The sequence below is a fragment of the Drosophila eugracilis genome, unplaced genomic scaffold (genome assembly GCF_018153835.1).
Source record: "Drosophila eugracilis isolate 14026-0451.02 unplaced genomic scaffold, ASM1815383v1 contig_367, whole genome shotgun sequence".
Lineage (NCBI taxonomy): Eukaryota > Metazoa > Arthropoda > Insecta > Diptera > Drosophilidae > Drosophila > Drosophila eugracilis.
The window spans coordinates 5,400,334-5,423,992 of record NW_024573224.1 but is presented as its reverse complement, the minus strand read 5'-3'; the positions used below and the strand labels follow the sequence as shown (position 1 = coordinate 5,423,992).

At 38.9% G+C, this 23,659-nt stretch overlaps 5 protein-coding genes across 10 annotated transcripts in view; 2 read left to right on the top strand and 3 right to left on the bottom strand.

Moving 5' to 3' along the window:
* The window catches only part of LOC108115818 (RYamide receptor), a 59,805-nt gene extending 56,268 nt beyond the window's left edge, over positions 1 to 3,537 (bottom strand). Inside the window, exon 1 of the mRNA XM_017227409.2 lies at positions 3,379 to 3,537. The gene's annotated coding sequence lies outside the window, so the exon portion shown is untranslated. The remainder of the gene's footprint in view (positions 1 to 3,378) is intronic.
* Positions 3,538 to 4,339: 802 nt separating this feature from the next.
* Positions 4,340 to 6,012, bottom strand: LOC108115773 (extensin). Its single transcript, XM_017227345.2, has 2 exons — positions 5,783 to 6,012; positions 4,340 to 5,507 (listed from the first exon to the last, which is right to left on the bottom strand). Exons 1-2 carry the CDS (start codon positions 5,916 to 5,918, stop codon positions 4,561 to 4,563), a joined length of 1,083 nt encoding a protein of 360 aa, XP_017082834.2. The 5' UTR covers positions 5,919 to 6,012; the 3' UTR covers positions 4,340 to 4,560.
* A 4,506-nt stretch (positions 6,013 to 10,518) lies between these two features.
* LOC108115782 (leucine-rich melanocyte differentiation-associated protein) lies at positions 10,519 to 12,616 on the top strand. Of its 2 annotated transcripts, XM_017227355.2 has the most exons (6): positions 10,519 to 10,636; positions 11,517 to 11,613; positions 11,696 to 11,808; positions 11,873 to 12,085; positions 12,180 to 12,328; positions 12,383 to 12,616. In XM_017227355.2, the coding sequence occupies exons 3-6, from the start codon at positions 11,779 to 11,781 to the stop codon at positions 12,513 to 12,515; spliced, it is 525 nt and encodes a 174-aa protein (XP_017082844.2). In that variant the 5' UTR covers positions 10,519 to 10,636; positions 11,517 to 11,613; positions 11,696 to 11,778; the 3' UTR covers positions 12,516 to 12,616. The 2 variants fall into 2 exon arrangements, with proteins under 2 accessions (XP_017082844.2, XP_017082843.2); XM_017227354.2 differs by lacking the exon at positions 10,519 to 10,636 and having other exon boundaries at positions 11,518 to 11,613; positions 11,873 to 12,109.
* A 573-nt stretch (positions 12,617 to 13,189) lies between these two features.
* LOC108115866 (aldehyde dehydrogenase X, mitochondrial) lies at positions 13,190 to 16,148 on the top strand. The gene is made up of 5 exons (XM_017227493.2): positions 13,190 to 13,340; positions 14,384 to 14,488; positions 14,583 to 14,683; positions 14,752 to 15,323; positions 15,385 to 16,148. Exons 1-5 carry the CDS (start codon positions 13,305 to 13,307, stop codon positions 16,026 to 16,028), a joined length of 1,458 nt encoding a protein of 485 aa, XP_017082982.1. The 5' UTR covers positions 13,190 to 13,304; the 3' UTR covers positions 16,029 to 16,148.
* A 278-nt stretch (positions 16,149 to 16,426) lies between these two features.
* LOC108115867 lies at positions 16,427 to 23,529 on the bottom strand. 5 transcript variants are annotated; one of them, XM_017227495.2, is made up of 6 exons: positions 21,342 to 21,546; positions 20,278 to 20,536; positions 17,633 to 17,887; positions 17,404 to 17,574; positions 17,206 to 17,347; positions 16,427 to 17,133 (listed from the first exon to the last, which is right to left on the bottom strand). In XM_017227495.2, the coding sequence occupies exons 2-6, from the start codon at positions 20,339 to 20,341 to the stop codon at positions 16,581 to 16,583; spliced, it is 1,185 nt and encodes a 394-aa protein (XP_017082984.1). In that variant the 5' UTR covers positions 20,342 to 20,536; positions 21,342 to 21,546; the 3' UTR covers positions 16,427 to 16,580. The 5 variants fall into 5 exon arrangements, with proteins under 5 accessions (XP_017082984.1, XP_017082986.1, XP_017082985.1 ...); XM_017227497.2 differs by having other exon boundaries at positions 21,508 to 21,544; XM_017227496.2 differs by having other exon boundaries at positions 21,491 to 21,541.
* Between the last annotated feature and the right edge of the window lie 130 nt (positions 23,530 to 23,659).

The window sequence follows — 23,659 nt, the reverse complement described above, 5'->3', positions numbered from 1 at the left end:
TCAAGAGCCATTTCCAGTGAAAGTAAACTGAAAACCTTTTTCACAGGGAATATTTTAACAAAGTACTTAGCTGAAATTCTAAAAAATAGGACTTTGGTTCGCCTGAGTTGTTTTACAAAATAAGGTCCATATTTCTATTAAAGGTTTCTCCCCACTACAGCTGGAAAAAGTCACAAGGACAAGGTCAGAAGCCAACGCACTTGGTCTTACATCCATTAAAAATAAAACAAAGGAGAGTGAAAAACTGACTTCGCTTTTTTCTCAACTGACTTAATGCAAAACTCACATAAAATGCTTAAATTTGTCTGAATTCATTTTTGATTGCCTTTTATTATCAAGGCATGTGTGGACGAAGGTTTTTTCTGTATAAAAATGGCTTCAAAAGCAATGGCCCAAAGGAAAATTGGCATTCCACATGCATGAGCTCGACACCCCCGGTTTTCTTTCAATCAAATCAAATTATTGCAGATATTAGTTTCACTTTTTACAAGAATTTTAAGCCTTACAATTACTTGTAAAAAGTTAAACTAATTCCTGCAATAATTTGAATAAAAAACAGCAAAAATATTTCATACTTTACACTTGTTGCATGTTCACGGACTCAAAGTAAAAACACAAAGTATGTTCACTCAGTCTTTATAAAAAACATTTGCATATAATATGAGCTTACCCCCGACACGTGCAAAATCTCAGCCTTGTATGGGCGGAATTCCTTTGGATTCCTGAAATTGAAAATTCAGCAAAACAATGTGAAGCAGTCTTTATTCAAATCGCTAAATGACTTAAAAATGTTGGGCAGTCAAAACAGAACTGGGGGCAAAGGGGAAACTTTGAGGAAAAGTATTTTTAGTATTGGAAGCTGTCCTGGCTTAGTGCATCTTGCAGATTGCTTATGCGCTTATTCTAAGAGCAGTTTGAACAGCCACTAGTTTTTTGTGCCTGCAGTCAGTTAACGTCTTAAAAGTTTCGGTCCATTCGGTTGTGTGCATTTTAAGTGTAAACAAATTGAATTTGTTGCTTTCATATCGTTCCTTTGGTTATCTTACTATACATGTTTGCAAAATTCTTGGCAGGCTTTTAAGTGCTTTGAAGAACAAAACAAGTCCTAGTAGACAAAACAGATGCAGAAAAACGTCACGGAAAATATACAAAATTCTTGTTAGTAATCTGCCTGAACAGATTTGTTCCAGTTCCGCATTCAATTTTGACAAGTATAATGAATTTATATTGCACATCTAAAGAAAAGTAAAGCGCTTTGGTTTTCGGTTTAATATGTATTTTATTATAAAAATATTGGAATATTCATAAACTTATGTTTAAGCCAACAAAAAGAAAATAATTGCAAAATCAAAACATGTATTTTCCCTGAAAGAAAATGTCTTCAAAATGCAATCAAAAATAATGAAAGCCTACCCCTCTTTCATTTAAGAGATGCAATTTCCACAAAGCTATGTTCTTTATATTGTATTTCCTCCATGTTGAAAGTCAACCTCAGAAATCAAATAAACGGACATATGTCGTTTGATAACAGAATATCAAAAACGAACCAATATTTAACAACGAATTGTTTAATTTTTGGCTTTTAGCAATATGTGCAGTTCGCTACATTCTAGTTTATTTACAGAACAAAATGCCATTGCTATCAATTCATTGGCACTAAGTGTCAAGGTAAATGGACGCAGGAGAACAAAACTAAACTAACATTATTTAATAAGGCAATTTTGTATAAAAGGTTTTAACATTGTGATAAACTTTCTTAAAAAATTGTCTTCATAAGGATGTTCCCTTTACTTCTATCTCCTTTAAAACTCACCTCCGATTCGTTTCGCTGATTGGAAAACGCATATTCACTTTCTTGGCTCATTATAAACTGCAAAAAACCGCTTAAAGAGGCATGACCAGTGGGAGTGGTCAAATATGAAACGCGTTCAAAAAACCCAGCGTGCAAATTGAAAAATAAAATGAAGAGAAGCAAAAGCGAATGGATGTCTGGCATTGAATTTATTATTATTTATGATGATACTGAAAATGATGGCAAAATGCCGCCTCAGTCGTTAGTTGAGTGCATCATGACCGCCAAAGTGTTCGCTGAGTTAATATTGATTTTGGCAGCTCCCTCCGATCAGTCGGGATATATGCAAATGCCACAAAGCTAGATGTTATTACTGAATCAATAAACCAGCATCCACATCATGTACACAAAGCAAACAGATAGGAGCAAGTCAAAGGCGGCAATAAATCTGCTCGACACGCGTCGACATTAAAACGACACATAAACCGAGGTGAAGAGTGTTGAGGTAATAAAAAGTCTAAAAAATGGCTTAAAGCGCCATAGCCTCTTTAATGTAAACCGAGGGAAATTAAAGTTAAAAGTCCTTAGGTAAGCATCCCAAAAAGAAAAGACAAATTGTTACCTAAAATAAAGGCAGCCCACAAAGACAAATCTGCCAAAATGTTATATCGGTGTCATTCTAAATAATTTATAAATTTCCAGCTTTAACCTTCGTTGTCAACAAAATGAATGGTGAACTTAGGCGATCAAACCAGCTAAAGTACTTTTCATGAAATATTTATAAACGATAGGGGGACAACATTGCGTATACTTTATGTTTTTCAACTAAACTTCTGCAGCAGCCACACAAGCAACTGTTGATTGATGATATTTCCGGCAAGGACTAAGGATAATGCTAAACAAATAAGAGCTTGCTATGCGATTGTATTTTCGAGAAATTTCAAAGCACTTTTAAGCGATGAGTTTCTTAGCCCACTCAGATCGAATGCAACAAAAGCTTAAAAAATAATACCCATAAATCCCTCTCATTTGTTTACAAGTAAAATGCACTTACTTTAATCTAAAAATAAAAATATAACATCCTCGCAATAAAGTAAAATTATTTTAGTAGAAGCAAAAATATGTAATCTGTTTTCTTAAAACAAAGAACTTGAATGCCAAAGTTAATACACGAGTATAATATTAAATGCTTTTAATTTGTGCCCTTTATGGATTGGTATTAAAAAGGAACCTCTTCCTTTTGCATATATCGAATTTAAAAAATACTTAATTTTTATAGTACATTTTTGACGCAAATTGACACACGAAAAAGCGTCACAAAATTGACAGACAGGAAAATTGAAGAGACGAAAATCAAATTTGACACTTCAGACACGCGCCCCAATGCCTACAGAAAACCCTAGAAGGTTTGGCCAGAAACTCGACCACGATTTCTGGTCATGAGTCCGTAGTTAATCCCACCCAGAACCGTATGTCCGAACCGATGTGTGAAACTCAGACAAATGCTAATGAACGGAAACAACAACTCAAATGCCGGCGGAGAGGGCAAGCTGATTAGCAGGTAAATAAAGCCTATTAAAACTCACCTGGTGCAGTCCAGCGGGTTGAGCGGGAGCTCCCTCGGTTGGGCCAATCCGACAGTGACAATGTCAATGTCAATGCCAGATGTAATGACCTGAAACAATGGCCAACAATTTCACTTGCACTCACTCACTTTCCGTAATTTGCGTATACTCCCTTATTGCGTATACGCACCGTTAAACGCTCCGTAATAGTCACAGTTTATTAACTGTTTATTGTTTACTGATTTCCACTCACTGATTTGAATTGACTGCCTGCTGTGTTTTTAATGGCTTAAAAAGTCAGATTCGCGAAAAAGTTTAGCAGCGATTGGGAAAAAGTGAGGATACACGCCCACCAACGATGCGGCTCCCGCGAACACAAAAAGCGCACTGAATATGCCGCTGGATTTCACATCCAGAGTAACTGATCAGCCGGTCACGAAACTCGGGCACGAATCACTCGACTTCGGGCTGCACTCCTGCTCCTTTTCCCGGCTTTTCCATCCACATGTTGCCACATAGCTTTGCGCAGGCACCGCACAGACACAACCAACTGTTCGATTTGGCGGGAAATCTTGGCAACATGTTGCTGTGGCCACAACCCTCCTTAACATTATGGCCATTACCACGATTACGATTACTGGCAGAGCCGGGCAATGAGGAAAGCCATCAACACTGGGCCTACCGCAGAAATTAACAAAACGTAACGCAATTAAGCAGGCTGTAAATTCGCCAAGGTCACGTCTTAGCACAGGGTCAATTATTATTTTAGCTGTTATTAGCCATCATTAAATCAGTGAATCATGAAATTCATTGTTGTATTTTTGTTCAACATATTGGATGGAGTGGGATATTAGTTGCGGATAAAATTTCTATAACAATAGGTAAAGTAAATGGAAGCTGTGAACTATTAACTAATGTCTGATTATATTTAGCTATAAACACAGCTATAACTTAATATTTCTCCTAATAAATAACACCTTCGTTTTTTTTATAAATTCGATTTTTATTATCTACACTTTAATAAAACAAATGTAACAAGTTTACAAACGAACAAACAACGAGATGTGCATGTGGGTAGGTGTGGCACGTGTGCATGTGTGAATTGGGAACGGGGGACTGGGTAGTGGTGCATCCAATGGACATTAGACTATGACAAACTGTGAAATTGGCTAGGGCATCTCCATCACATCAGTGCCCAGGTCTTCACTTCAGCTTCTTGAGGAAGAAGCGGTTGGGAGGACCGTAACTGGTAGCGGGCACATGGGATGGAATAGCGGCCAGACGCTGCTCGGGCTGCTCCTCCACAACGATGGGTGCCATCGAGGGCTCCTCAATGGCCAGGGCAGCGGGAGCTGTGGCAGGGGGCAGGTACTGGTTGGCAGGAGCTGACAGGGTGGTCTGAATCTCCTCGCCAGTATAGGCAGCAGCAGTGGGTGGTCCATAGACTGCAGAGGGAACGGCTGGCTGCTCAATTTCTGGTTCGGGAGCCAAGGTAGTGGGTGGGAGGACATCGGCGACCTCAGCCAGAGGAGCAAAGTCCTCAGCGGTGGCCTGACGGGGCTCCATTTCAGATGGTGGGGGTCCATAGACGGGAGCCTCCTCCTTCTTGGTCTTGTACTTGATGAAGTAAACCTCGGGCTTCGATGGCTTGGTGGGTGCTGGTGTCGGGATCACGATATCCTGCTCCTGCTCGGGCTTCTTGTGCAGCACATAGATCAGGGTCTTCTCCTCGTTCTGGGGTGGTGGTGGCACAACTGGCTGACGGATAGCTGGGGCAGATGGAGCCTTGATGAACACGATCTTGTAGTGCTTCTGCTTGGGTCCCTGCTGGTGGTGGACACGAGTCTGGATGGCATCTTCCTCCTCGAAGTCCTTGGGTGGCACATGGACATAGATGTGTTTGTGGACCTTGGTTTCCTGTGGAGCATTGTTGTAGCCGCTGGCATGCTGGACTCCAGACAGGCGGTGGGCCATGTTGTAGCTGTCATCGTAGGCATTCAGGGGCTCAGCAGCAGCAGCAGTGGGAGCCACTTGCTCGATGGGAGCAAGTTGCATTTGGGGTGGCAAGTAAGTCTGCTGAGGGGCGGCAAAGTTGGCGAACGACTGCTCCTGGGGCAGTGGTTGGTAGACCTGCGGGGCTACGGGTTGAGCTAATCGAGAAGAAAATGGTTTTATTAACGATCACAGATGGGTCAATATCTAAGGAAAACCGTTTAGTTGTTATATTTATATTATATTTTGACAAGGAATTTAAGTAATTTTGAGGCAGAATAAACAAGATTTTTAATTGTAAAATACTTTGACTTGTTAGTTTAAAATCTCTGATTAATTATTTAGAAATTTTTAGAAATATATTTAAAACTTTCGCGATTTTAGAAGGTTATCTCCCTTGATGATGTTTTTCCTTTATTCTCTGGACACTCACCATTTAGTGGCAAAGCCCGCTGGCTCTGCTGCTGTGGTAATCCGTGGTAAGCGTACGGAGATGGGGGCTCAGGACGGGCCAAACTAGTGGCCACTAGGGAGGCCACGCAAACAACGAAAAGCGACGAGACACGCATTTTGCTCCTGGTAAACGAAAATCCTTCGCTGCTGAATAAAGCCGTAATCCTTTGGCTCGTTGGAATGCTTCGATGGAGAAGCTCGGTGCTCGACTGATGCTGACTTGGAAGCCGCGGCCCGATTTTATATGATTCGATGTCCGAAGCTGAGTGCTCAAAATCTCATTACAAAAGGTAAACGAAAAAATGAATTTAATTAAGCATCAAAAGAGACGCGAAGAGTAACGTATGAACTTGGCCAAAAGCGAGGAGATGACGACGAAGAGCGCCAGACATAGACATACGGATGCAGAGAGAAGTCTGCGACACGTGTCTTTTTTGTGGATTCACAAGCGAGAAATTAGAGCAAATCCCGGCTGCAAATACAAACTCACAGGAGGGGGCAACCCCATAGTCTAAAATCAACGCCCTGGGCCTCCGCCATAAATGTTTGTCCAAATCGTTTTGTGTAACACTCTTGTGCGAGTATCTCGTATCTGGTATCTTGTGGTATCTTGAGTCTTGTATCTCGCATCTCTCATCTGAAAGATGCAGCAGCGGCAACCTTCGGAGAAGTGCGCCAAGTGTTATTTTCACAATTGGAGCGCACTTAAATCGTTGGCTCGAAATCGAAAGTGACCCACGATTACACACTCGACCGAGTCCCATTGATGAACTTCATTCATGTGACGCCTCGAGGAACTTGTTTATCCAGTTTGGACTTCCTCGCTAGCCAGGTCAAGTGATTCCCCGGCAATCCAGCCATCAGATAATCCATTTTTTCACAGGATTAGTTTGGCCTTAAGCTTGGGAAGAAAAAAACATGATAAATATTCTTGCCTGTGCTTCTATGATGAAATTTAGATATGGAATAAGCTTGTAAACCAATCAAAGGTCAAAATTAAAATATATTTACTTAAGAAATTAACAAATGTTTTCTTATTAAACATTACATTTGTATATATATTTCTATAATAACTCCAAGTCATTGCTTATAATAAAATGCATTGTATTGAGGTTTTAAGCAGACCTATTCTTAGACCTAACCAATTCCTTTATGAACTAAAAATACACCAAGTCATTAGACCAAAAATAACACAATAATGAAGGGCTTTTCAAGGCCAGTTCATAATTTCCCCCAACTGTCAACGCAACTTGACGGCGGTTGGACACTTTCAACACCTACGATAACAATTACGAAACAATCGTAACAAAATCAAAATTAATTTTCAAATTGAAGCCAAACATTAAACGTCAAAAACGAAATCGAAACAATAAGTAATAAAACAAAAACAGCAGCTACCCAAATAAAGTGAATAGCGAGCGGCGTTTAATTGGATTTGGTGCACAGAGCGATGGATCGAAAGTAAATAGACCCCCAGTGACCAACCGAATCGAGACACTTGTCCACTTGCTGTCCACACACAGAGACCATTAATCGTAATTGCAGCCGACGCATCGCGACGCAGCGAGGTGGAGAAATGTCGAGTGCCCGTTCGGACACATGTTGCTTATGACCATCGTCGTAAGGTGGTACAAGAAGCTGGGGGGCGGACGTAATGGCAACATGGTTTTGAGGCTTTACGTCACCGATCGAATCGATTGGAAATTGGTGCACTTGGCCACCGATGAAGAAGCCCAACGAGTCATGCAATGACAGCGGCAAGAAGGGCTCGACTTCAAACAAAAGAGCAGGGATGCACAGACTCTACGAACATGCACAATAAAGTAATACAATAATTCATATAAAAACTCCCGATTTCGCTCAAAAACGTCATTTAAAATGTCATTAAAATGGCCGGAATATGAAATGCAATATACCGTTGAGCTCAGAAAAATAATATCTAAAAAATTGCATTCAAATTTGGAATCAAAATTTTTGACCCATTTTTAGCAAATTTTGATGACCCCCTTAAAAAAAAGTGTAATTTTGACAAAAAAATATTTTGTCGGAATCAGTCAAAACGTGATACGAATGGATTCTATAGATAGTTAGCTGCAAAAAACACTCTGCCGGACGACTCTGAGTGTCAGTGTTATACGGAAAAGACTATGCAAAAATAGGTATATTTTCAAACGAATTCTGATGGTTATTTTACACCTAAAAAAAGGTTATTCTTTGTGGAATTGTCCCTATAACTAGAGAAATATTTGACCAAATACGGAATGTCATACGTCGCTGAGCTCAGGAAGAGATTATCTAAAAAATATAAAAAAATTGCATTTAAATTGGAACACAAAATTTTTGACCCATTTTTAGCAAATTTTGATGATGGTACCCCTTACAAAAAAGTGAAATTTTGAAAAAAAAATAATTTGTCGGAATCAGCCAAAAAATGGAACAAATGGATTGTATAGATAATTAGCTACAAAAAACACTCTGTCGGACGACTCTGAGTGGAATTTTGACCCAGTTATAGGAAAAACTATGAAAAAATCTTATAAGGCATACTAATATGCCTATTTTAGACTTAATAAAAGTTTTTTCTATAAACTATACAATAGCTATATAAATACTTGATCAAATATGAAAATTCATACTTTGTTGAGCTATTAAGAAAAATCTCTAAAAGTTTGCATTCAAATTTGGAACCATAATATTTGACCTTTTTTTTGCAAATTTTAATGATGGTACCAGAACTGGCAAAATTACCAAATATTTTTCACCATTCCTTGTTCTTGCTCTTCAGTGTTACAATTTATATTTAATCAAAAATGAGAAATTTGTTAAGAAGGCTTAAAAAAAAATATTTTTTCCATCCCTGGCGAAGAGAAAGACCAAAAGGAGCTGCCGCAGATTGTGTCATCGGTGGTTCGAAATTTGGTAAAAATCAGGTCAACAGTGCAGTAGCACATCCATCCATGAGTTATTGATTTGCGTCGATACGCGATCTCCGGCCCTTCCCCTCTTGGCATTGGCTTTGTCTTATTTTTTTTTTGGTGCCCTTCGGTCCGTTCCATTGACATTGCCGGGGAGAATCCGGGGGGATTTTCCATTGGAGCAGCTTAAAATAGACGGAGCGACCGGGGATGCGCCACTTGAGTTGCCACTTGTTGCACTCAAGTACCACGAACAGCAAAAGCCATAGAAGAAGTACATCGGCCAACTCGAAGGGGCAGAAGCTTTGGGGCTTTGTCAGTGGAGAGGCGCATTCCATTGCTGGAGAATGCGTAGGTCATATGACTATAAATACGGAGTAAAAGAAGCTGCGAACCTTGTGGTTAAAGTGGATATAATGATACGGACACCATAAGATAACTGATTTACTTAGAAATGGTAATTACAAAGCATAGTTCGATTTTGTTTACAAATTTTGAAGGCTTACTTCCACTTTTTTGTATATATTTAAACTAAATTTATCAATAAACAGGAAAATAATTATACATACATAAAATTTACTTTCTCACCGCAAACCAGGTATTAACCTAAGCTGTAATCATTTGACTTCCACATAAAATGATTTACTGAATTCCAAGAAATGCTCGACTACCAAATTAAATAATTTTATTACACTCCAAAGCAAGTGTGTTTTTTACTTTTACCACAAACACCGAAAACAAAAAGGCAATGCAAACAAAACATGCAAATCATGCTCCAAAATGTGTAAAAAAATGGAATCGCAAGTATATGTTATATATTTAACTGGGGCTCCAGCCCACACACTCAGTAAATTATGACAAATGGCAAATGAATGTGGTCCTATTGCCTCTCCGATCCCTCCTTGCCAGTAATACGTTGACAAATCGTTCGGCTAAGTGACTTAATAGCTAGCCCCGGAGGAGCATAATGATGATGATTACAGCGATCGGCGGCGTCGTTTACCTCGTTAATTAGAGACTACAGACAGCCAGACAGCTTTTTGCACCGCTTGCCATTCCGCCCCATCAAGGTCATTCGATTTTAGCACAATTATCGCGGCCCTTATCCCAGACCATCATCATCGCCTCCGGCTTTATGTAACTCACTTACAACCTGTGGGAAGTAATTAAAACTGGAGCACTTCGAGTTTTTTTTATTTTTATTACTTTGGCAGTTGGGTGGTTGCCATGACTAGGTTCCTATGGCAATGTTAATGAGGTTAATACCAGTCTTCGGCAAGAATTTACAACGCTTGCCCAAGGAAGAAAAACTTATTGGCTTTAGGGATGAGTTAAATATTTCTTCAGGTTATATATATATAGAATTAAGTGCTGCTAATTAGTCATCAAAGTGCTTGGTAAAAATACAAATTAATTACTGCTTTTACAAAGAATTTTTACGACCTTAGGAAAAAGCTTTCTTAATTAGAAAGAATTGTAGGTGCTTAACAAAAAGCATATTAAGTGAAAAAACAGTGCTTATACTAAAGCGAGCTAAAGTTTTAAAGATAAACTCACGATCCTCTACAATACTGAGTGCATTTTCTCCGTCCTTGAACAGTGTAGCCCAACCGAATTGAAGACCACTTGTTAATGGAACAATTGTCTTCAACATATGGCCAAATATTGACATTGAATTATAATGCCCATTGAGACGCACAGCAATCAAAGGCCTATATATAGAGTCGTAGACACGCTTATTACTGGTCAAAAGTAGAGTGTAAGCAGGAGAGATAATAACATGGTTAACGAACAATGGCAAGTGGCACATATATTGTCACTGACAGCGGTCACAAAAGGGTAAAGGGTTTTCTTTTCGGGGGATCTGCAACAGCTGCCGAGTATCTTGAAAATACGCAAAAGTATCTGCCCATCTGCCGGTGCGTATGGTTGGGTTTCATTGAATTAAGTGCCCGGCTAAATGCTGTGAGCCGCAATTTGTCTCTCTCGCTTTGTTTATTTACGCTGTCATCTCCTATTGTTTGGCACTAATTTTGCCCAGCCTCCATTCCAATATGTTAGCCATTTGCAGTCGATCGCATTGTAGCCACTAACAAATTCGCTTGTCAGGCCGCTTTGGTCTTTCCATTTGCCTTTTATATTTCGGGTCTTTAGTGGGCCGTCATCTCTGTTTGCTGACCAAATGGCAATTAAAAATGTATTTACCAGCACTTTGCCATTGTGGAGCACTTATCGCACGACTTGCACTTGACCAATTCCGATTTGAAGAGGTTTAAAGCCAGTCGAAGGACTAGCCCCTAAATGGCCGTTACTAAATGCTGTGTCGTTTTAAAGCCCACTCGTCGTATACTCGATGTGCGATCATAGTCGCCCGCTGGCGCCACCTACATGTCATTTAACTTGATAGCTTATCAATCGCGTCTTTCTTCTTCTTTCGCCTTGAACAAGTTCAGACGATGGGGATAAAGCAAAAAAACGTCAGGCGAGAAAAAAGCTTCACAGAAGCCAAACAATATTAAACGCAAACAAAGAGCACATGGAATAGGCTATTTTGGTCTAGGGTTTCAACTTTACAATACCTCATAAATTAAGAAATCTTTTGATTGCCTAAATTCGAAACTCTGGGCATTGAAAAATTCTTAAGGAATTAAATTCATAGCTTAAGAATGCTTAATAAATTATTATTATCTTTTGAAGTGTTTTACTAATCAGCAAATTAATTATATTTATAAATATTTAATTAATCTTCTTTTAAATATTTAAACTAAACAAAAAATTAATTATTAAAATGAACTAAAGAAACTTCAAAGTGTGCCTGCTTATAAATATACAAAATTATTTATAAACTTCTAAGCATCTATAAACACATATCCCCAGGAAAAACTCTCTTTTTAAGGTAAGTAAAAAAATTCAAAGAGACAAGCAGAAGACAAAAGCATTCGGCTAGCGACTGCAATACAATGGAGCACTCATTTCAGTTGCTCACGAAAAGATCGCCGGTGAGGTATCCGAAAACTCACTTGCGCTCATTTTAGCCACATATACGATATATCTGACGACAATGCAAACACCAGACAAAACCGACAGTCAGGTATGGTAAATGAGGCTTATCTAGCCGAGATTACAAAATGTATATCTCATTTCCCTTCGGTTAGCTTATTTTGGTGCAGCAGAATTTGCGAACACTGCCTCAGGAATTAGTTAAGAACCATGCTGATCATGTAGAGCAACTGGATCTAAGCCATAACTGCATAAAAGATCTCTCCTGGCTAGCGGAGTTTGAGCAGCTGCGCCATTTGGTCCTTGACAGCAATCGAATGCATGAGGCCCATCTAAGGACTTTGACACGCCCACTGCCACAATTGGAGGTACTGATGCTGAATAAAAATGAGGTGCGTTCCAACAAATATTTCCTTTACCAAATATTTAAAAATCTTATCAAATTTATATATTCGATTCCAGTTTAATGACCTGCCAACGACAATGCGTCTGATCAGAAGGTTCTTTCCCAACCTGCAGTATTTGAGCCTTCATGGCAATCCAATATGCCCAGATGGTCTCGAACTGCAGCCCTTCTCCACTTACCTGCGTTACGACTACGAGTACTACAGGTGGGTCTGTTGAAATATTGGATTATCTATACTTAGCTTTCGATCTGTTTCCAGCAATTACATTGCACAGTCGTTGAGCAAACTGAAATTCCTGGATCATGGTCTAGTTCAACGCACCTACCAATACGAAAGTTTTCCGCTCAAAAATTATGCTGGAAAAAGTCTGATCCAAACAACCAGAGTTTGAGGTGGTAACAGCATAAAGTTAGGAACTTATATTGGAAAATGTATTAGAAATTATGATTATAAGTCATGTTATTACATAAAATAAAAAAATTGTTTTTATAATTTATGCTTTTCATTTTTTTTAATATATTAAATTTAATTCCAAAACCTTTATTAGAATAATAATAGGGTCTAATAAGGTTGTTTTTTAACTTGAAAACAAAAGTAAACTAAAGTTGAACCCTGTATTAGTATAAGACGAAATCAAAGACACAAACCATATACGTCCAAGACACCAACCACTACCAAAAGCTTAATTTTGGCACTTTACGAATCAATGCACAAAATGAACATTGTGATAAAGCCATCATCAAAAGGACATCTAAATTTACTGTGTGATTATGTTTAGTCACTGTTGGATACAGTACCATAATTATAAACATTATGCTATATTTATAAGTGCATAGGAAAGATATATTGTATTATTAATAATAAACAAAAAAATTATTTATTCTAGGCCTTTTTTTTTCTCAAATATATTTTAAAATTGATGGACATTTTCTATAAATTGTAGGGTGCATAAATAAAATCGTTTATTTGCTGCCGGCCGGCATACACTAGAGATAATTCAGAGGACCGACCGCAAGCAAAGCAAAAAAGGTGATGAACGGCAGTGCAAAAACAAATGCTGATAGTCAGTTATCGGGGGCTATATAAATCGGCATCTGGCAGCATTTCAGTTTCAGTTTCGCGACGACTCTCAGACACCCGGTCTCTATTCCAGTTCTCAAAAGTATATATATCGCTAAATATGGCCGATCCCAACGCCAAGCCCAAGTACACAAAAGTGAGTATAAATATTATTCTATTGCCAGCTGCATATTAAATAATGCAAGTGATTATCATTTTGAGGCACATTAAATACGGATAAGTTTGATTTAATATAGGAAAACTTTAATATTTATTAGTAAGTTGCTAAATAAAATCAACCCACCCCAAACTTGTTTCGTGTCGCAATTGACAAATTTACAAAATCTGTTGTTTGTGTAGTGGTTGCCTGGCCTCCTTATACATACGAGTATATATGTTTTCGAATAAACAGCTTTTTGTTTGTTCTTAGCTACAGGGTGTTCAGGTTGTTATCAGCGTAAGAAGTAAGAACAGATCTACCTCAAGCAAACCCATATAAATTATAAGTCCTTCCAAGCTGATAAGGTAAACGTTTATTGGGGTCCAGCATTAAGCTGTTATCTTCCAGATACGGATGAGACTTTGAGTTCTATAGTTCGATTACATCTTAGTGGTGAAATTAGGGTTTTAAAAAAACTTAATAAACGTTTAATAAGTTACAAATAAATTATTTTAAGATATACATTGTTCCCCAATTTATCTGCTTGTTAGTCTTTTACCTGTCACTCCTTATAGTAACTCCTAATGGCCAATTTAAATGTCTTCTTTATCTTGTAATTTTAAGAATCCAAAACCTACAAATACTTATCACCCATTATAATTTCGAGTGATACCAGATAGCTCCAAACGACTTTAGTTTGTTGACAACTGTTTTGTTTTGTTCATAAACTCGACAATTTTGAATAGTGATTACAATTACAATTTGTTGACATAGTCGCGTGTCCCAGGCTAATTGAAATGGGCCATTCCATGGGATGATAACTTGTTCAAGCGGATAAGTAAACGCCAGACAAACTGGGCTAACGATGATACACAAATTGCACAAATTACTGGCACAGCACCCAAGTTGTTTGGGAAAGTGGATGAGATATGATCATAGCTTTGCCCACTGTGAGCCCACTTATTGTCAGGTGGGGGAGGATTCTGGTCTTTAATTTACCAGCTATTCAATAAAAACATTATTCTTTGATTTATTTATAGCTCTTCATCAACAATGAGTTCGTTGATTCGGTGTCTGGCAAGACCTTTGCCACTTTTAATCCGGCTACGTCCAAGGAGATTATTAAGGTCTCCGAGGGAGATAAGGTGAGTGTTGGTTCTGGAATGAGATTGTACGGTGAAATAATAATAATATATTAAGGTATTAAAACTAAAAACATATCTTATAAACAATTAATAGGCTGACATTGATCTGGCTGTGATTGCGGCCAAGAAGGCCTTCCATCGCGACTCGGAATGGCGCAAGTTGAGTCCTCTGCAGCGCACCAATCTCATGAACAAGTAAGTTCAACCTTAAACCCCCCTTGAAGTATTTTTAATATAAAATATAAAAATTAAATCCCCTCCAGACTCTGTGCTCTCATGGATCGGGACAAGGCCTTCCTTGCTAGCCTGGAGACCCAGGACAATGGCAAGCCCTACGCAGAGGCCCTTTTCGATGTGACTTACTCCATGCTAACGCTGCAATACTATGCCGGCTGGACCGACAAGTTCTTCGGAGATACCATTCCCGCTGGAGGCTTCACCTCGATGACGCGCAAAGAACCAGTGGGCGTAGTTGGTCAGATCATCCCCTGGAACTATCCCCTTCTCATGCTGGCCTGGAAGTGGGGCCCAGCTCTGGCAGTCGGCTGCACCATCATCATGAAGCCCGCTGAACAGACTCCTCTGACTGCCCTCCATATGGCTGCCTTGGCCAAGGAGGCGGGCTTCCCAGCAGGAGTGATCAATGTGGTCAATGGTTTTGGGCCCACTGCCGGTGCTGCCATCAGTGAACATCCTGATATTGCCAAGGTCGCTTTTACTGGCTCTGTGGATATTGGAAGAATCGTTATGCAGGCTGCTGCCAAATCAAACTTGAAGAGGGTCTCCCTTGAGTTGGGCGGCAAGAGTCCCGTTGTGGTCTTCGACGATGCTGATAGTAAGTAACTACTTCCTCCAGTAATCAATCATAAAATTAATTTCGAAATTTCTCTCATTAGTTGACTTCGCGGTGGAAACCACCCACGAGGCTCTGTTCTCAAATCACGGCCAGAGCTGCTGTGCCGGCAGCCGCACCTATGTCCACGAGAAGATCTACGATGAGTTCGTGGCCAAAGCAGCTGCCAAGGCCAAGGCTCGTAAGGTGGGCAATCCCTTTGAGGAGAATGTGCAGCAGGGTCCTCAGATCGACGATGATATGCTGACCAAGGTTTTGGGATACATTGCCAGTGGCCAGAAGGAAGGTGCCAAGCTACAGGCTGGTGGCAAAAGGATCGGCAATGTGGGTTTCTTTGTGGAGCCCACTGTCTTCTCAGATGTAAAGGACGACATGCGTATTGCCCAGGAGGAGATTTTTGGCCCCGTTCAGTCGATTTTCAAGTTCAGCACTCTGGAAGAGATGATCGATCGGGCTAACAATGTACAATACGGACTGGCGGCCGGTGTCATTACTAATGACATCAACAAGGCCCTGAAATTCGCCAATAATGTGGATGCCGGCTCCGTGTGGATCAACTGCTATGATGCCGTGCTGCCCTCCACTCCCTTCGGTGGATATAAACACTCTGGAATTGGCAGGGAACTGGGAAAAGATGGACTTGATAACTACCTAGAAACCAAGACCATCACCATGAAACTTCTTTAAGCTGGAACTTAAGGAGTTTTTTGATCGTATACACATTATTTGTATTTTATTCGCACTTGTTTTCGGTTTTGTCAACGGTTACATTATTGCATTTTAAATAAAACTCATGGATTAAAGTTACCAGAGGTTATAGTCGAAGGGAAACGACTTCAGAATGTGGCTTAGCTAGGCATCCCTAGTTTTCTAAAGCTTAAGATTGGTTTCATCAATTCGGATTCTGATTTTTATATTATTCATCAGCCTAAAAATATGCAGTGTTAAATTCATTAGTTCAATTCGGACCACATTTTCATTTGTTTTTCGGAACAAAATTTAAGCCATGATTAAGCCACATTTGCACATTATATATCGAGGCACGAGTTCGTTAAGCTAAGACAGTGAAAAATATCAATTAAATATCGAATCTTAAGGGGCTCCGAAATACAGAGCCCCATAAAACTTTTACTTAAATCAGGTTAGTTGACTTAATAATCCTTAGGCATCATCTACTAAACACTAACACATCGTATAAAACTAAACCTGAGATTGCTGATTCATTACCCAGCACTGGGATTACGCCACAGTAGTTGGCGGAACCTGGGACTGACTCTGCACCTCCAGAAGTGGCACGGCAAGATCGCTCAAACGCGACCTGGCACTTTGATAGTCGTCCTCCGATCTTGGACGCATCTGCGTCTGATGCTGAGGACTGCTCTTTTGCATTACCTCAGTGTAAACTGGTCGAATCTGAGCTTGGGTATCGCCATATCGAGAGCCATCGAACATTTCATCGATGTCCACCAGCTGGAAGTCCACAGCGAAGATAAATCGCAGCACCATGACCAGCAGAGCCACTATCCACAGCACCATTCCGATCACGTAGCTGCAGCGGAAGAGCTCCAGATAGGCATCGTGGGACACCGAGTGGTCGGTAACGATGGGACGGAGGAGGGCGATGGCATCGCCACAACTGATGGCAGTGGGATCTGTGAGATTTTCCCTCAATTGGAAACATAATCGTTTAAGATGGCCATTGGTTAGGATAGTGTAGATTATGCTAGCCACACTCATAACCGAGAAAATTATGATGGAGGGCACTACAATGCGCCAAGGTTTCGGCAGCACTCTGATTACGATAAAAATAATGGTATTTACGGTTATAAATAATAATAATATTCCTTCTAAGCTAAATACTTACGAACTCTTTTTGCTACCCGTCTGAAATATCAGACACATAGCTGTCCATATGATAGCCACGGCTTCTGAAATGACCGGAAATGCATAGACAAACTGAGCTCCAATGCCTCGATCCCAAAAAGTAGCAACAATATCGATGGATTCTACAGCAAAAAACACTGTAAAAATCAAAAATACTTAAGATGAGATTCACTCTTACTAGTACTCAAAAATTGGCGATCTGCCTCGGCATTAAACGTTATCTTTGGTGGAGGAGCTTTCGTGGTCGTAACTATCTCCGCTTTGCTTTCAGCCATAAGACGCTCCAATTTAGGTCGATTCTCGACGGAATCATAGATATGCTTTATCTTATAGATTGGCTTAGAGGTTTCTGTTGAAGAAAATTTCTTTTAAATACAAAGAATAGTTTTGTTTACAGAATATCTTACGGCTCTCGCTCTGCAGCGATTCGGGAGTTACGTCGTGAACGGAATATTTTCGACCAAAGGCGTTTTGGGTGATTGTGATAAAGTCCTGGTGATGGATCTGCTTGCTGTGCTCATCCATTTTGTCGACGTCGCGCTCCCGGAAGATGAGTTTGGCACTGGCTATTCCCTCGTTCAAATCACTCGATATCATGTGCAGCGAAATACTCCATAGAATGGAGAATACTGCTACGACGACCATCAGACATATTACAGTATCTAAACGGATGGGAAGATAAAAGTTATTAGCTAAATGATTTGATGATTTGTAAATATAACTTATAATCAACCTTGAAATGCTGTATACATATTGAACTCAATTTTAGTTGGATTTCTTGATTAGAAAACGAGGACAAAAAATGAAAAGCCAGACTAAGGTCCAATTCTTATTTCCATAATGATAATTTACATACAATTTTTATTTAAATACTTTCACTAAATTAAACCCAAAAACATTTCGATTTAAACAAACATACATTGGCCTAAGCCAAAGATAGCAATGAAATCATACATTTAACCTCTAGCATATTACAGCATTACAAACATGATGATCTATCAAACGAGCCGCTGACAAATTTGAATTTAAAATTAATAGCCCGCAAATAGACATGGCTGTATATAGACACTCCACTGTTCATGGATCTTCAAAGATCCGTAGATCAAGTAAACGCACTATTGCGAACAATGGATTACGAAATTATGAGAATGGAAAATACCAGTGCTCGAAGGTTAGGCATTCGATAATTTATTGCTTTCTAGTTATGTATGTTCGGGGAGGGGTTTGTTGAGTTTGTTTGTTTTGTGTAAGAAACAGCTAACTGTAAACTGGTCTCTGGCATATTAACGTTTCTGTGTGAGTTTATATGGGAGCTATGATATCATGCCAAAATGTTATAGAGCTCGGTTAACGAGTCGGGCGAAACATTTTCAGATGACGTCGATACCGTGACTGCCTCCCAATAAAATTCATTTCAATTGATGCAAATATTCGCTTTCTGTTGTTTGAAATAAAAAGAAAAACAATCCCCAGGCAGAGTCAACAAACAGATTCGTCGGTAAATATACGATTATGCTCGGTGTGCATAATAAAAATCCCAGAGCGGAACATGTCAAAAACTGTGGAAAATGTTGTATTACCATGCCAATATATATATAAATATCCATAATGGACAGCTGTATTTTACAAGTTCGGCCATCTATAGAGTGAGAGAAGAGATCAGCTGCTACCGCAGATTTCATGCCCCAAGTGCTTTGAACGCATTAAGGGGAATGTTTTTCTGCTTTTTGGACGGCAACCGACTCATCTATACTATATACATCCAAAGCCATTTACTGCGCGTTGCATGATCTGCCGGAAAGTGGCACCAACGAAATGACATCATTTTTATCATGATTCCCCTTCTCGCTCTCATCTGCGGAACTTTTGTGAACAATATTCAGCAATGTTGTTCAGCGAGAACTCGGCAGTCGTTAGCTCTGCCGCTTTTGGCCAGGTTTCGTTTGCTAAATATGGCTCAAAAGAGGCAAAGCTTAATATTGAAAACTATAAATAAATATTACTAATGGGCTTGTAAATAGAAAAATGTAAGATAAAGAAATTCATCAAGCTATTTACGTATTTAGAAAATAATATAATTTTAATGTATTTCTTTTGATTTTCCTATAGGGAAGTTTACATTTCAAATAGTTAACAATTTCCAGTTAACAAAATCCAGTGATTAAGTGCTTGTTTACATTTGTGATGGCTCCCGGAAGCTCGGCACTTTGGCTAATTTGTTAATGCCATTAATAGGAACCACATGGCGTATACGTACTATGAACTACACCCACTGAAAACAAACTTTCCTTCACTTATCGACAGATGAGAGCTGCATCAAATGGAATACAAATATATATAAATAGGGAGAAGATTGGAACATTCGGCAAAATAAGTGTGAAAATGTTTATGAGCAAACGCAAGTAAATATTAGCACATTGGCCTAAAGGCTTCAAGCCCATTTAGCACCTTTAATGATTCGATTGACGCTATAAAAATAGTTAAATATTTTGACACATTTAGCTGAGAGTTGAAAATGGTGGCAGACATCGATTCTTATCTAAGACTAGCATTAGAGTAACTTAAAATTAAATATTATTCATTGAAAAACTGAACTGAAAGAGTAAAATTTAGTTCAATAAGGTTTGGCCCCCTTGTCACGCATATCGAATCATTTATTGGGTAGGTCTTTCAAAATGTTCAAAACATTCTAATACATATACTCAAACGGTTTATTGATGCTGAAAGACGCGCCCCCAAAGAGCAGACCCCCATGACTGATGGACAAAACCGTGAAATGGCTTTAATTGACTTGAATGCTTGCTGTCAATAGCAGCAGACAGTTCACCTCAAATTTAACCAATTGCCTTTCACAGACCGACATTCGAATTTCTAAATGTTTTTATGGAATATGGAATTTGTTTTCATTTTAGTTTTAGAAGCCCTGTGAAGGCCGCCCCAAAAATATATTTTAAGATCCAAGGGCTGCCCTTTGTTATATATAATACATAAAACCAACAAATATATATACTAAAAACAATATATAAAATAAATATTTAATGTAAGAACGTACGATTTAGATTGCGAATATCGCTGCTGGTTAGCTTTCCCTGTTTGTATTTCTTAATCAGCTCCATTTTGGCATGTTATTTCCTGTCGTAGTTCTGAAATTCCGTTGATTACAAGGTTTTCGTTTTTTTCTTTGATCAAATTTTATCACATTTATTGCATATTTTGTTCATGGGTTTTAATGCACAAAATGGTTTCTTATTCACATTTGTTTAGATAAGGCGAGTTTTATGGGTATCGCCTGCAAAATTTCATGTGGCTAACTGATGGAAATAAAGAATTACGCATAAACATTTATAAAGAAAATATCAACAAAATCTGAATGCTGTGGTTTCCGATTAAAAAAAACATTTTTAGCTGTTTAATCAGTTTAATTTTTTATGTTCAATTAAAATATTCAGACCGCTTACGTCACTGGGAATTTTTTGTCACAAGAAGCACAGATTTGAAACAAATTCTTTTGCCTTCTTATCGAGTTAATGGTTTTTTATCGTTTTCACTCCAAATATTATAATTTATGTGATTTCTATGAAGTAGTGTTTTCATTTTTCACGAGTACTCGAGTACCCAACACAGCACCGAAATTTATTAACAAACTAATAAACAATTGCAATCATAAATATACATAGCTTAAGCTTTTGCACAAAATTAATGAAGCACGAAGACTTTTTGATTTTCGCCTCGATTCTGTTCACTTGAGCGATTGAAATAATTGAGATTAATTGATTTGAAATTACCCAAAGTGTGTGGGTGTGCAAATGGAAAGTATGTAGTGTATGGAAGGCAGTCAAGCAAATTTAGCAATTGTGTTCCAAACACTTTGCCTATCAATTTACATTTGGCGCACACAGCAGTTGTTCGGGTTTTCTATTTCCATTTCAATTTTCCTCTCACATTACGTATACGTAACGAACCGAAATTAACACCTTTTTGTCCTCGTTCTACCTATACATATTCTAATTAACCCTTGGCTTAATTCCGTTCGGAGTATTTGTTTTGGGTTTGGGAAAAGTGACATCCGTCTAGGCAGACGGGTTCAAGGTCGGTGTAGGGGGTTTGGGGGGTTACTTTTTCAATTTGACATTTATGTGTGTGATTTACACCGTTCCGATATCCCTGATTTGCATAAAATGCGATGGCTTTGTTAATTGCCAAAACCCGAAATTAACCACGCGACGCTCGAGCACGCATTCGAATGATAAAAAACGAAAATGTACCAAATTTGGCGTAGTACCCGTTCGTAAACCGTCCGACATTCGTGACTGTTGTTTAGACACTGAGGCGACGACTATATGCCAACCCATAATTCTCTAGCCGATTTCGTCTGTCTCTCGCTCTCACTCGCTATACGGAGAGCTATAGTAGCTCTAGTCCACTTTATTTTATTTATTTTCTTCTTATTCGGATTCGGGGGCTCTCAAGAGCGAGCTTCTTCAGTTTTGTTTTGATTTCGAAAATTTGCAACTGGTTGCTCAGGTATGTTTTTGTTTGTGCCTTTGTTTTGATTTGGTTCTTTCGTGTTGTTGAGTGTTTTTTTGTTGTGTTGTTAAAAACAGTTTTTTTTTGGGGAAATTTAAGGAGGCAATGGTGTGCGTAGGATGGGAAATCATTGTTTTATTTTTTCGTTCAGTTTGATACGATTTTGGTTTTGAAAAATATATTTAAAGCGTAGTTTCGCTTACTTTATGTGGGAATAATTTAAAGTTGATTAGAAGGCTGGTCTTCATGAGTTTTAAAATAATAAACTAATAATTGAAACCATTTTTTATGACTCAATCAATGTTGGCATAACGACATACCAATACAAATCAGTATACATATGTATATACACATTCTCCCTGAAATATTTCCTGTTCTTTAATGAATTCTGTATTTCTTTCATGTTTATTTCTGCTTTTTTATAAACAAACAAAGGAAGACAGCTAGATTTAGATCTTCTATCATTATGTATCCTCAATTAGGAGGGAACATTAATCGGATATTCAAAGACCGACAAAAATCCTGTTCTATTTCCATGCCCATTGTTTCGGCTTTTGGGCAGTTGCCATGGTCGCAATAATCGGCGATGACCTTGAAAGAACACGCCGCTTTTTTCACGTCCAAGGTGAACTTAATTAGCGGCCAAAAGGCCTTCGAAGGACTTGCCGATGTGAGTGTCGAAAATCGCGTGCCTGGCAGGCATCTAGTTTTTTCTGGTTTCTCAGGTTGAAAGTTAAACTCCATCTAACAATAACGCTCGTCCTTTGAGAGCTTTTGCAATCTCAAGGGTGCTATTGAAAAGTCTATGCTGCGACCACATTACAATAATTTCTCATGGGCACAGTACAAAATGATAGTATTCTCTTACTCATCATCTTATCTCTCTAAGCAAATTGGCAAAACCAGAAATTAAACAAGATAAAATTCTTATCTACCCTGAATAAAACAATTACCACCCAAGAAACTTATTTATAGACTATGAATTACCCCCAATGAAAACAATAATAACTATTTCCCCCGGTTAGTAAGCTTATGGCAGGCGATAAACAATTTTCAGCCCTAACGAATTCGATTGAATCCATTTCCACACATGTCATAATAAGGTCTCCGCCACCCATAGATAAACAAGCAAATCACTCCTTGCTCCAATGTTGAAACTGGCGATGACGTCGCTCTCTTATGCAAATCCCCAGCAGATAATGCGACACACATGAATTTATTACAGAGTTACACACAAGGTCCAGGTGAGTTATGATGGGTAATCAATCATATTCGATACAAACTTTGCTAGACAATTATAAAAATTCAGTGGCTAGTGCTTTGAAAGCTTTTCAGAGAAATAAATAACGTGGGCAATTATGTTTTATAAGATTTAATCCACGTTTTTATGTTTTTTAAGATTTACAGATTAAATATACTACTTATAGCTTAGATGCTTATATTTCGTACTACACGACGTATACGCATTTTTCAACAAATCAACTTACGTTCACAGCGTACCACTTCGCTCCTGGCTTCCCGGGTTAGCATCTGCAGACTGTCGCCAATCCGCCGTATCCGCTGTGGCCGACTCCCCATCTCTGATCCCCGGCACTTGACACCCGCATCTAATTACGTCTTTTGTTTACAACAGACAAACAATTAGCAAAATTGCTAAACAAAAACTTAGCACTTGAGTGCGCATTTTTTGGCTGAAATTGCTTAGTTTTTGGTAAGTTGGCAATAACTTGGTTTATGAACCGCAAGAAAATCTACGACTGGAGACGTTCAGACGACACGGCCGCTCGACGAGAACTGTGCGCACGCCAAGCGGCTATAGGCCGTTAGGGGTATTTGTCGCTGCTCCGGGAAAAATTCAAATCGTATGGCGTCACTTGGTTGTGGTGGTTACAGCACTATGCAAACAG

Excerpts from the sequence above, each read along its gene's own strand:
- LOC108115867 (XM_017227494.2), bottom strand. The coding sequence starts at position 23,330 with ATGGGGAGTCGGCCACAGCGGATACGGCGGATTGGCGACAGTCTGCAG. Across the intron at positions 17,348-17,403 it reads TCGCCAATTTTTGAGTACTA|AATCCATCGATATTGTTGCT; the intron begins GTAAGAGTGAAT and ends TTTTTGCTGTAG. Across the intron at positions 17,134-17,205 it reads ACGGGTAGCAAAAAGAGTTC|AGTGCTGCCGAAACCTTGGC; the intron begins GTAAGTATTTAG and ends TATCGTAATCAG.
- LOC108115782 (XM_017227354.2), top strand. The coding sequence starts at position 11,779 with ATGCAAACACCAGACAAAACCGACAGTCAG. Across the intron at positions 12,110-12,179 it reads TGATGCTGAATAAAAATGAG|TTTAATGACCTGCCAACGAC; the intron begins GTGCGTTCCAAC and ends ATTCGATTCCAG. Across the intron at positions 12,329-12,382 it reads TACGACTACGAGTACTACAG|CAATTACATTGCACAGTCGT; the intron begins GTGGGTCTGTTG and ends ATCTGTTTCCAG.
- LOC108115773 (XM_017227345.2), bottom strand. The coding sequence starts at position 5,918 with ATGCGTGTCTCGTCGCTTTTCGTTGTTTGCGTGGCCTCCCTAGTGGCC. Across the intron at positions 5,508-5,782 it reads GCGGGCTTTGCCACTAAATG|CTCAACCCGTAGCCCCGCAG; the intron begins GTGAGTGTCCAG and ends CTTCTCGATTAG.
- LOC108115866 (XM_017227493.2), top strand. The coding sequence starts at position 13,305 with ATGGCCGATCCCAACGCCAAGCCCAAGTACACAAAA. Across the intron at positions 13,341-14,383 it reads CCAAGCCCAAGTACACAAAA|CTCTTCATCAACAATGAGTT; the intron begins GTGAGTATAAAT and ends ATTTATTTATAG. Across the intron at positions 14,489-14,582 it reads AGGTCTCCGAGGGAGATAAG|GCTGACATTGATCTGGCTGT; the intron begins GTGAGTGTTGGT and ends AACAATTAATAG.